The sequence below is a fragment of the Melanotaenia boesemani genome, chromosome 9 (genome assembly GCF_017639745.1).
Source record: "Melanotaenia boesemani isolate fMelBoe1 chromosome 9, fMelBoe1.pri, whole genome shotgun sequence".
Classification (NCBI taxonomy): domain Eukaryota; kingdom Metazoa; phylum Chordata; class Actinopteri; order Atheriniformes; family Melanotaeniidae; genus Melanotaenia; species Melanotaenia boesemani.
In genome coordinates this window covers 36321149-36333712 of record NC_055690.1, presented here as the reverse complement: position 1 = coordinate 36333712, position 12564 = coordinate 36321149, and the positions used below count along the sequence as shown (strand labels likewise).

Below are 12564 nucleotides of genomic sequence, written 5' to 3'. Positions count from 1 at the left end.
CCAGTATAAACCAGTCTGTAGCAGTTTTTAATCCCAGTATAAACCAGTCTGTAACATATTCTAATCCCAGTATAAACCAGTCTGTAACAGCTTTTAATCCCAGTATAAACCAGTCTTAAACAGCTTTTAATCCCAGTATAAACCAGTCTGTAGCAGCTTTTAATCCCAGTATAAACCAGTCTGTAGCAGCTTTTAATCCCAGTATAAACCAATTGGTAGCAGCTTTTAATCCCAGTATAAACCAGTGTGTAGCAGCTTTTAATCCCAGTATAAACCAGTCTGTAACAGGTTCTAATCCCAGTATAAACCAGTTTGTAGCAGCTTTTAATCCCAGTATAAACCGGTCTTAAACAGCTTCTAATCCCAGTATAAACCAGTCTGTAGTAGCTTTTAATCCCAGTATAAACCAGTCTGTAACAGCTTCAAATCCTAGTATAAACCAGTCTGTAACAGCTTTTAATCCCAGTATAAACCAGTCTGTAACAGCTTTTAATCCTAGTATAAACCAGTCTGTAACAGCTTCAAATCCTAGTATAAACCAGTCTGTAACAGCTTTTAATCCCAGTATAAACCAGTTTGTAGCAGCTTTTAATCCCAGTATAAACCAGTCTTAAACAGCTTCTAATCCCAGTATAAACCAGTCTGTAGCAGCTTCTAATCCCAGTATAAACCAGTCTGTAACAGCTTTTAATCCCAGTATAAACCAGTCTGTAACAGCTTTTAATCCCAGTATAAACCAGTCTGTAACAGCTTTTAATCCCAGTATAAACCAGTCTGTAACAGCTTTTAATCCCAGTATAAACCAGTCTGTAGCAGCTTTTAATCCCAGTATAAACCAGTGTGTAGCAGCTTTTAATCCCAGTATAAACCAGTCTGTAAGAGGTTCTAATCCCAGTATAAACCAGTTTGTAGCAGCTTTTAATCCCAGTATAAACCAGTCTTAAACAGCTTCTAATCCCAGTATAAACCAGTCTGTAGTAGCTTTTAATCCCAGTATAAACCAGTCTGTAACAGCTTCAAATCCTAGTATAAACCAGTCTGTAGCAGCTTTTAATCCCAGTATAAACCAGTCTGTAACAGCTTCTAATCCCAGTATAAACCAGTCTGTAACAGCTTTTAATCCCAGTATAAACCAGTCTGTAGCAGCTTTTAATCCCAGTATAAAGCAGTCGGCAGCAGCTTTTAATCCCAGTATAAACCAGTCGGTAACAGCTTTTAATCCCAGTATAAACCAGTCTGTAGCAGATTTTAATCCCAGTATAAACCAGTTGGTAGTAGCTTTTAATCCCAGTATAAACCAGTCTGTAGCAGCTTTGAATCCCAGTATAAACCAGTCTGTAGCAGCTTTTAATGCCAGTATAAACCAGTCTGTAACAGGTTCTAATCCCAGTATAAACCAGTTTGTAGCAGCTTTTAATCCCAGTATAAACCAGTCTTAAACAGCTTCTAATCCCAGTATAAACCAGTCTGTAACAGCTTCTAATCCCAGCATAAACCAGTCTGTAGCAGCTTTTAATCCCAGTATAAACCAGTCTGTAGCAGCTTTTAATCCCAGTATAAACCAGTCTTTAGCAGCTTCTAATCCCAGTATAAACCAGTCTGTAGCAGCGTTTAATCCCAGTATAAACCAGTCTGTAGCAGCTTTTAATCCCAGTATAAACCAGTCTGCAGAAGCTTTTAATCCCAGTATAAACCAGTCTGTAACAGCTTTTAATCCCAGTATAAACTAGTGTGTAGCAGCTTTTAATCCCAGTATAAACCAGTCTGTAACAGCTTTTAATCCCAGTATAAACCAGTCTGTAGCAGCTTTTAATCCCAGTATAAACCAGTCTGTAGCAGATTTTAATCCCAGTATAAACCAGTCTGTAACAGGTTCTAATCCCAGTATAAACCAGTTTGTAGCAGCTTCTAATCGCAGTATAAACCAGTCTTAAACAGGTTCTAATCCCAGTATAAACCAGTCTGTAGCAGCTTTTAATCCCAGTATAAACCAGTCTGTAACAGCTTCTAATCCCAGTATAAACCAGTCTGTAGCAGCTTTTAATCCCAGTATAAACCAGTCTGTAGAAGCGTTTAATCCCAGTATAAACCAGCTTGTAGCAGCTTTTAATCCCAGTATAAACCAGTTTGTAGCAGCTTTTAATCCCAGTATAAACCAGTCTGTAACAGCTTCTAATCCCAGTATAAACCAGTCTGTAGCAGCCTTTAATCCCAGTATAAACCAGTCTGTAGCAGCTTTTAATCCCAGTATAAACCAGTGTGTAACAGGTTCTAATCCCAGTATAAACCAGTCTGTAACAACTTCTAATCCCAGTATAAACCAGTCTGTAGCAGCTTTTAATGCCAGTATAAACCAGTCTGTAGCAGCTTTTAATCCCAGTATAAACCAGTTTGTAATAGCTTTTAATCCCAGCATAAACCAGTCTGTAGAAGCTTTTAATCCCAGTATAAACCAGTTTGTAGCAGCTTTTAATCCCAGTATAAACCAGCCCGTAGACCTTTTAATCCCAGCATAAACCAGTCTGTAGCAGCTTTTAATCCCAGCATAAACCAGTCCGTAGAAGCTTTTAATCCCAGTATAAACCAGTTTGTAGCAGCGTTTAATCCCAGTATAAACCAGCCTGTAGACCTTTTAATCCCAGCATAAACCAGTCTGTAGCAGCTTTTAATCCCAGTATAAACCAGTGTGTAGCAGCTTTTAATCCCAGTATAAACCAGTCTGTAGAAGCTTTTGATCCCAGTATAAACCAGTTTGTAACAGCTTTTAATCCCAGCATAAACCAGTCTGTAGAAGCTTTTAATCCCAGTATAAACCAGTCTGTAACAGCTTTTAATCCCAGTATAAACCAGTCTGTAGCAGCTTTTAATCCCAGTATAAACCAGTCTTAAACAGCTTCTAATCCCAGTATAAACCAGTCTGTAACAGCTTTTAATCCCACTATAAACCAGTCTGTAGCAACTTTTAACCCCAGTATAAACCAGTTTGTAGAAGCGTTTAATCCCAGTATAAACCAGTCTGTAGCAGTTTTTAATCCCAGTATAAACCAGTCTGTAACATATTCTAATCCCAGTATAAACCAGTTTGTAACAGCTTTTAATCCCAGTATAAACCAGTCTTAAACAGCTTCTAATCCCAGTATAAACCAGTCTGTAGCAGCTTTTAATCCCAGTATAAACCAGTCTGTAGCAGCTTTTAATCCCAGTATAAACCAGTCTGTAGCAGCTTTTGATCCCAGTATAAACCAGTGTGTAGCAGCTTTTAATCCCAGTATAAACCAGTCTGTAACAGGTTCTAATCCCAGTATAAACCAGTTTGTAGCAGCTTTTAATCCCAGTATAAACCGGTCTTAAACAGCTTCTAATCCCAGTATAAACCAGTCTGTAGTAGCTTTTAATCCCAGTATAAACCAGTCTGTAACAGCTTCAAATCCTAGTATAAACCAGTCTGTAACAGCTCTTAATCCCAGTATAAACCAGTCTGTAACAGCTTTTAATCCTAGTATAAACCAGTCTGTAACAGCTTCAAATCCTAGTATAAACCAGTCTGTAACAGCTTTTAATCCCAGTATAAACCAGTTTGTAGCAGCTTTTAATCCCAGTATAAACCAGTCTTAAACAGCTTCTAATCCCAGTATAAACCAGTCTGTAGCAGCTTCTAATCCCAGTATAAACCAGTCTGTAACAGCTTTTAATCCCAGTATAAACCAGTCTGTAACAGCTTTTAATCCCAGTATAAACCAGTCTGTAACAGCTTTTAATCCCAGTATAAACCAGTCTGTAACAGCTTTTAATCCCAGTATAAACCAGTCTGTAGCAGCTTTTAATCCCAGTATAAACCAGTGTGTAGCAGCTTTTAATCCCAGTATAAACCAGTCTGTAAGAGGTTCTAATCCCAGTATAAACCAGTTTGTAGCAGCTTTTAATCCCAGTATAAACCAGTCTTAAACAGCTTCTAATCCCAGTATAAACCAGTCTGTAGTAGCTTTTAATCCCAGTATAAACCAGTCTGTAACAGCTTCAAATCCTAGTATAAACCAGTCTGTAGCAGCTTTTAATCCCAGTATAAACCAGTCTGTAACAGCTTCTAATCCCAGTATAAACCAGTCTGTAACAGCTTTTAATCCCAGTATAAACCAGTCTGTAGCAGCTTTTAATCCCAGTATAAACCAGTCTGTAACAGCTTTTAATCCCAGTATAAACCAGTCTGTAGCAGCTGTTAATCCCAGTATAAACCAGTCTGTAACAGCTTTTAATCCCAGTATAAACCAGTCTGTAGCAGCTTCTAATCCCAGTATAAACCAGCCTGTAACAGCTTTTAATCCCAGTATAAACCAGTCTGTAGCAGCTTCTAATCCCAGTATAAACCAGTCTGTAACAGCTTTTAATCCCAGTATAAACCAGTCTGTAGCAGCTTCTAATCCCAGTATAAACCAGTCTGTAACAACTTTTAATCCCAGTATAAACCAGTCTGTAACAGCTTTTAATCCCAGTATAAACCAGTCTGTAGCAGCTTTTAATCCCAGTATAAACCAGTCTGTAGCAGCTTTTAATCCCAGTATAAACCAGTCTTAAACAGCTTCTAATCCCAGTATAAACCAGTCTGTAGTAGCTTTTAATCCCAGTATAAACCAGTCTGTAACAGCTTCAAATCCTAGTATAAACCAGTCTGTAACAGCTTTTAATCCCAGTATAAACCAGTCTGTAGTAGCTTCTAATCCCAGTATAAACCAGTCTGTAGCAGATTTTAATCCCAGTATAAACCAGTTGGTAGTAGCTTTTAATCCCAGTATAAACCAGTCTGTAGCAGCTTTGAATCCCAGTATAAACCAGTCTGTAGCAGCTTTTAATGCCAGTATAAACCAGTCTGTAACAGGTTCTAATCCCAGTATAAACCAGTTTGTAGCAGCTTTTAATCCCAGTATAAACCAGTCTTAAACAGCTTCTAATCCCAGTATAAACCAGTCTGTAACAGCTTCTAATCCCAGCATAAACCAGTCTGTAGCAGCTTTTAATCCCAGTATAAACCAGTCTGTAGCAGCTTTTAATCCCAGTATAAACCAGTCTTTAGCAGCTTCTAATCCCAGTATAAACCAGTCTGTAGCAGCGTTTAATCCCAGTATAAACCAGTCTGTAGCAGCTTTTAATCCCAGTATAAACCAGTCTGTAGAAGCTTTTAATCCCAGTATAAACCAGTCTGTAACAGCTTTTAATCCCAGTATAAACTAGTGTGTAGCAGCTTTTAATCCCAGTATAAACCAGTCTGTCAAAGCTTCTAATCCCAGTATAAACCAGTCTGTAGCAGCTTTTAATCCCAGTATAAACCAGTCTGTAGCAGATTTTAATCCCAGTATAAACCAGTCTGTAACAGGTTCTAATCCCAGTATAAACCAGTTTGTAGCAGCTTCTAATCGCAGTATAAACCAGTCTTAAACAGGTTCTAATCCCAGTATAAACCAGTCTGTAGCAGCTTTTAATCCCAGTATAAACCAGTCTGTAACAGCTTCTAATCCCAGTATAAACCAGTCTGTAGCAGCTTTTAATCCCAGTATAAACCAGTCTGTAGAAGCGTTTAATCCCAGTATAAACCAGCTTGTAGCAGCTTTTAATCCCAGTATAAACCAGTTTGTAGCAGCTTTTAATCCCAGTATAAACCAGTCTGTAACAGCTTCTAATCCCAGTATAAACCAGTCTGTAGCAGCCTTTAATCCCAGTATAAACCAGTCTGTAGCAGCTTTTAATCCCAGTATAAACCAGTCTGTAACAGGTTCTAATCCCAGTATAAACCAGTTTGTAGCAGCTTTTAATCCCAGTATAAACCAGTCTTAAACAGCTTCTAATCCCAGTATAAACCAGTCTGTAGCAGCTTTTAATCCCAGTATAAACCAGTCTGTAACAGCTTCAAATCTTAGTATAAACCAGTCTGTAGCAGCTTCTAATCCCAGTATAAACCAGTCTGTAGAAGAGTTTAATCCCAGTATAAACCAGTCTGTAGCAGCTTTTAATCCCAGTATAAACCAGTCTGTAGCAGCTTTTAATCCCAGTATAAACCAGTCTGTAGCAGCTTTTAATCCCAGTATAAACCAGTCTGTAGAAGCGTTTAATCCCAGTATAAACCAGTCTGTAGCAGCTTTTAATCCCAGTATAAACCAGTTTGTAGCAGCTTTTAATCCCAGTATAAACCAGTCTGTAACAACTTCTAATCCCAGTATAAACCAGTCTGTAGCAGCTTTTAATGCCAGTATAAACCAGTCTGTAGCAGCTTTTAATCCCAGTATAAACCAGTTTGTAATAGCTTTTAATCCCAGCATAAACCAGTCTGTAGAAGCTTTTAATCCCAGTATAAACCAGTTTGTAGCAGCTTTTAATCCCAGTATAAACCAGCCCGTAGACCTTTTAATCCCAGCATAAACCAGTCTGTAGCAGCTTTTAATCCCAGCATAAACCAGTCCGTAGAAGCTTTTAATCCCAGTATAAACCAGTTTGTAGCAGCGTTTAATCCCAGTATAAACCAGCCTGTAGACCTTTTAATCCCAGCATAAACCAGTCTGTAGCAGCTTTTAATCCCAGTATAAACCAGTGTGTAGCAGCTTTTAATCCCAGTATAAACCAGTCTGTAGAAGCTTTTGATCCCAGTATAAACCAGTTTGTAACAGCTTTTAATCCCAGCATAAACCAGTCTGTAGAAGCTTTTAATCCCAGTATAAACCAGTCTGTAACAGCTTTTAATCCCAGTATAAACCAGTCTGTAGCAGCTTTTAATCCCAGTATAAACCAGTCTTAAACAGCTTCTAATCCCAGTATAAACCAGTCTGTAACAGCTTTTAATCCCAGTATAAACCAGTCTGTAGCAACTTTTAACCCCAGTATAAACCAGTTTGTAGAAGCGTTTAATCCCAGTATAAACCAGTCTGTAGCAGTTTTTAATCCCAGTATAAACCAGTCTGTAACATATTCTAATCCCAGTATAAACCAGTTTGTAACAGCTTTTAATCCCAGTATAAACCAGTCTTAAACAGCTTCTAATCCCAGTATAAACCAGTCTGTAGCAGCTTTTAATCCCAGTATAAACCAGTCTGTAGCAGCTTTTAATCCCAGTATAAACCAGTCTGTAGCAGCTTTTGATCCCAGTATAAACCAGTGTGTAGCAGCTTTTAATCCCAGTATAAACCAGTCTGTAACAGGTTCTAATCCCAGTATAAACCAGTTTGTAGCAGCTTTTAATCCCAGTATAAACCGGTCTTAAACAGCTTCTAATCCCAGTATAAACCAGTCTGTAGTAGCTTTTAATCCCAGTATAAACCAGTCTGTAACAGCTTCAAATCCTAGTATAAACCAGTCTGTAACAGCTCTTAATCCCAGTATAAACCAGTCTGTAACAGCTTTTAATCCTAGTATAAACCAGTCTGTAACAGCTTCAAATCCTAGTATAAACCAGTCTGTAACAGCTTTTAATCCCAGTATAAACCAGTTTGTAGCAGCTTTTAATCCCAGTATAAACCAGTCTTAAACAGCTTCTAATCGCAGTATAAACCAGTCTGTAGCAGCTTCTAATCCCAGTATAAACCAGTCTGTAACAGCTTTTAATCCCAGTATAAACCAGTCTGTAACAGCTTTTAATCCCAGTATAAACCAGTCTGTAACAGCTTTTAATCCCAGTATAAACCAGTCTGTAACAGCTTTTAATCCCAGTATAAACCAGTCTGTAGCAGCTTTTAATCCCAGTATAAACCAGTGTGTAGCAGCTTTTAATCCCAGTATAAACCAGTCTGTAAGAGGTTCTAATCCCAGTATAAACCAGTTTGTAGCAGCTTTTAATCCCAGTATAAACCAGTCTTAAACAGCTTCTAATCCCAGTATAAACCAGTCTGTAACAGCTTTTAATCCCAGTATAAACCAGTCTGTAACAGCTTCAAATCCTAGTATAAACCAGTCTGTAGCAGCTTTTAATCCCAGTATAAACCAGTCTGTAACAGCTTCTAATCCCAGTATAAACCAGTCTGTAACAGCTTTTAATCCCAGTATAAACCAGTCTGTAGCAGCTTTTAATCCCAGTATAAACCAGTCTGTAACAGCTTTTAATCCCAGTATAAACCAGTCTGTAGCAGCTGTTAATCCCAGTATAAACCAGTCTGTAACAGCTTTTAATCCCAGTATAAACCAGTCTGTAGCAGCTTCTAATCCCAGTATAAACCAGCCTGTAACAGCTTTTAATCCCAGTATAAACCAGTCTGTAGCAGCTTCTAATCCCAGTATAAACCAGTCTGTAACAGCTTTTAATCCCAGTATAAACCAGTCTGTAGCAGCTTCTAATCCCAGTATAAACCAGTCTGTAGCAGCTTTTAATCCCAGTATAAACCAGTTTGTAGCAGCTTTTAATCCCAGTATAAACCAGTCTGTAACAGCTTCTAATCCCAGTATAAACCAGTCTGTAGCAGCCTTTAATCCCAGTATAAACCAGTCTGTAGCAGCTTTTAATCCCAGTATAAACCAGTCTGTAACAGGTTCTAATCCCAGTATAAACCAGTTTGTAGCAGCTTTTAATCCCAGTATAAACCAGTCTTAAACAGCTTCTAATCCCAGTATAAACCAGTCTGTAGCAGCTTTTAATCCCAGTATAAACCAGTCTGTAACAGCTTCAAATCTTAGTATAAACCAGTCTGTAGCAGCTTCTAATCCCAGTATAAACCAGTCTGTAGAAGAGTTTAATCCCAGTATAAACCAGTCTGTAGCAGCTTTTAATCCCAGTATAAACCAGTCTGTAGCAGCTTTTAATCCCAGTATAAACCAGTGTGTAGCAGCTTTTAATCCCAGTATAAACCAGTCTGTAAGAGGTTCTAATCCCAGTATAAACCAGTTTGTAGCAGCTTTTAATCCCACTATAAACCAGTCTGTAACAGCTTTTAATCCCAGTATAAACCAGTCTGTAGCAGCTTTTAATCCCAGTATAAACCAGTCTGTAGCAGCTTTTAATCCCAGTATAAACCAGTCTTAAACAGCTTCTAATCCCAGTATAAACCAGTCTGTAGTAGCTTTTAATCCCAGTATAAACCAGTCTGTAACAGCTTCAAATCCTAGTATAAACCAGTCTGTAACAGCTTTTAATCCCAGTATAAACCAGTCTGTAGTAGCTTCTAATCCCAGTATAAACCAGTCTGTAGCAGCTTTTAATCCCAGCATAAACCAGTCTGTAGCAGCTTTTAATCCCAGTATAAACCAGTCTGTAACAGCTTTTAATCCCAGTATAAACCAGTCTGTAACAGCTTTTAATCCCAGTATAAACCAGTGTGTAGCAGCTGTCAGACTGGGAGGTAAAATGATGTAAAATGAATGTATGAATAGATATAGCAGCATAAAGGTCGACCAGAAGAAGAAAGCAGAATTTATTACTAACAGAACTTTGTAGAAATAACACACAGATCAACAGTGACCAAACCTTTTCTCATCTCATCGTTCTCTCAAGTCTTGGCTTTCAGGAGAAAAAATATTGTTATTGAAACAAACACACAACAGAAACTATTTCCATGTTTCCACTTTTTCCTCATTTCCAGTTATTCCTGCTACTATTTACCTGCTATCCTCACTAAACCAACTCCAGCTCAGCTGCTTTGTGGCGCCACCGTGCATCAGAAACGTCTTCTTGGCTTTATTCCAGCCATAGAGGAGCATTATTTTTCTTCTTTTCACACACACACAGAACTTTCTGCTCACTGGTTGATCTTTGGCTGCTCCTGATTGGATGTTACCGTCAATCTAAGCTCTCTGATTGGTGGAAAGTCTGACAGGAAGTGGCTTTATCATCATGTCCAGGTCTAAATAGAGGTCTCTTAGCAACATAGTAGTGATGGTGATGTTTTTATGATGAAATGTGATAAATAATGCTGTTATCATGGATCATTGTGGATTTACCAGATAGAGTCTCTGAATAAAACTACATTTAGTGGCTGGATTGTAAACCTCCTGGATGGATAGAAATGCTGGAAAACTTCTGTAAATCAGCTAAAGGGTAAAATATCCATCACAGTTTACCCCACAGAGATACACACCACCGCTCCATTTCAGGATCTTTTCTTCTTGTCGTCTCTGTGCTGTCAGCAGACTGAACATCAGCTCAGACTTGAAACCAGTCAGACCTGTTGCTCCACCTGCTGATGCAAACACACACAGTTTGTGAGGTCTGAAGCGCTGAAAGGGTCATGAAAAGGTTCTGACGGTCCAGAATCAGACCTCCACATGGCCCACCTGGACCCGCAGGAGGACATGATCGATCAGAGATCAAACAGGTGGTGGTTTGGAAGGTGAGCATCCATCATCTTCCTCCTCTCAGAGGTCAGACATGTCAGGAGAAGAGGGGGAGGTCTGGATTTGGTTCTTCTTCTGTGGTGGTTAACATGAAACTGATCAGCTGATCCTCTGTCTCCATGGTTCCAATCACAGTTCCTGATCAGCCTGTGACGTCAGCTCTGAGGTGAACCCTGATTTCAGGCCCGAGACTCCTCCACCAAGCTCCCGCGCACATCAGCCCGCGCCGATCAATCACGCTGATTGACAGCTGATGCTTCAGGAACACAGCGGGGCGCGTGAGCTGCGACTCCGTGCACGTTGTGAGTATTTTTGTTTGTGTGCGCGCGTGTACTCACGGTGTTCCGGAGGTCCTGCAGCGCTACGCTCATCCTGGAGCTCCGTGCCCGAAAACTGAGCGCTACCGACGGCCGCTCCGCCGGCCCATCCTCCCGGCTGTCTGTCCGTCTGAGCTCCGGTGTGTCCGCCCGTCTGTCGGTGTGTGTGTGTGCGCGCGCACGGGGCTGCAGCAGCAGCAGGATCCGGACTGTTTTCTGTTTTCTCCCCTTCTCTCTCTCTCTCTCTCTCTCTCTCTCTCTCTCTCCTCAAACCCCGCCCAACATCCAACCAGCCGCTTCCTCTCACAAACAAACACACCCCGAGACACACAGAGGCTGACGTCATCCTCGCGGGCCTACGTCACCTCCTCCAGCTCATCTATCTATCTATCTATCTATCTATCTATCTATCTATCTATCTATCTATCTATCTATCATCTATCTATCTATCTATCTATCTATCTGTCTGTCTGTCTGTCTGTCTATCTATCATCTATCTATCTATCTATCTATCTATCTATCTATCTATCTATCTATCTATCTATCTATCTATCTATCTATCTATCTGTCTGTCTGTCTGTCTGTCTGTCTATCTATCATCTATCTATCTATCTATCTATCTATCTATCTATCTATCTATCTATCTATCTGTCTATCTGTCTGTCTGTCTGTCTGTCTGTCTATCTATCTATCTATCTATCTATCTATCTATCTATCTATCTATCTATCTATCTATCTATCTGTCTGTCTGTCTGTCTGTCTATCTATCATCTATCTATATCTATCTATCTATCTATCTATCTATCTATCTATCTATCTATCTATCTATCTATCTGTCTGTCTGTCTGTCTGTCTATCTATCATCTATCTATCTATTTATCTATCTATCTATCTATCTATCTATCTATCTATCTATCTATCTATCTATCTATCTATCTATCTATCTATCTATCTATCTATCTATCTATCTGTGAGCAGAAGTGCAACTGAAGTTAAACTATTTAGATGCTGAAAATGCTGCAAACAGGAATATTGAATAAAGTAAGAAATAATTTCCTTCCAGATACAAAAGACATATAAATATATAGATATTTACCAGCTGGAAATTAAATCTAAAGATTTAGGGTGAGAACAACTGTGTAGGGGGTGAAATAAGAAGTAGAAATATAACAGACACATAAATAAGTAAAAAATGAAGATATAAAATATATAAAAGAATTAAGATCACGTCTATATTTACAGAAAATGAGAGAATTCCAGCAGACAGTAAGCTGCTGCTTCCACAGCTCTGGGGAAGAACTGTCTCTGAGTCTGTGGTGGTTTTAATGTTCCTGTCCAGCTTTCCTGATGGAGGTGATACTAACAGGACGTTGCCCGGGTGGGTGGGGTCGGCTGCAGTGCGTCTGGCCCTCTTCTGGACTCGGGTGGTGTGGATGGAGTCCAGGTCTGGTAGACGGCGGCCCACAATCCCCTGAGCTGTCCTCACCAGCCGGGCTAAGCTCCTCTGGTCCTGTGCAGCTGCCGTACCGTCACTCTGAGACACAGGATGCTCTCCATGGAGGTTCTGTAGAAGTTCACCAGCAGCTGAGAAGAGAGTCCCGTCGCTTCACCTTCCTGAGGAAGAGGAGCTGTTGTTGGCCTTCTTCACCAGGTGGAAGTCCAGGAGAGGTCAGAGGAAATGTGGATGTCCAGGAACTTCATGATGTCCACTCGCTCCACTGCCTCCGTGGATGCAGAGAGGAGCATGCTCAGTCTTCCTGGACCTCCTGGAATCTACAAGGACCTCCCTGGTCTTGTTGATAAGAACCAGATTGTTCCTGGACCAGCATTATCTGAGACTCTGGACCTCTTCTCTGTAGTGGTCTCATCATTGTTGGATATGAGACCCACCACGGTGGGATCGTCTGCAGACTTCCCAGCCGTGGTGGTGGGTGGATGGCAGAGCAGT

General features: G+C 40.0%; 1 protein-coding gene across 1 annotated transcript in view; it reads right to left on the bottom strand.

Annotated features, from left to right (window-relative positions):
- The window catches only part of ece2b (endothelin converting enzyme 2b), a 52866-nt gene extending 42007 nt beyond the window's left edge, over positions 1-10859 (bottom strand). The window contains exon 1 of the mRNA XM_041994795.1: positions 10638-10859. Coding sequence (XP_041850729.1) covers positions 10638-10670 — 33 coding nt within the window. The 5' untranslated portion in view covers positions 10671-10859. The remainder of the gene's footprint in view (positions 1-10637) is intronic.
- Positions 10860-12564: the final 1705 nt, after the last annotated feature.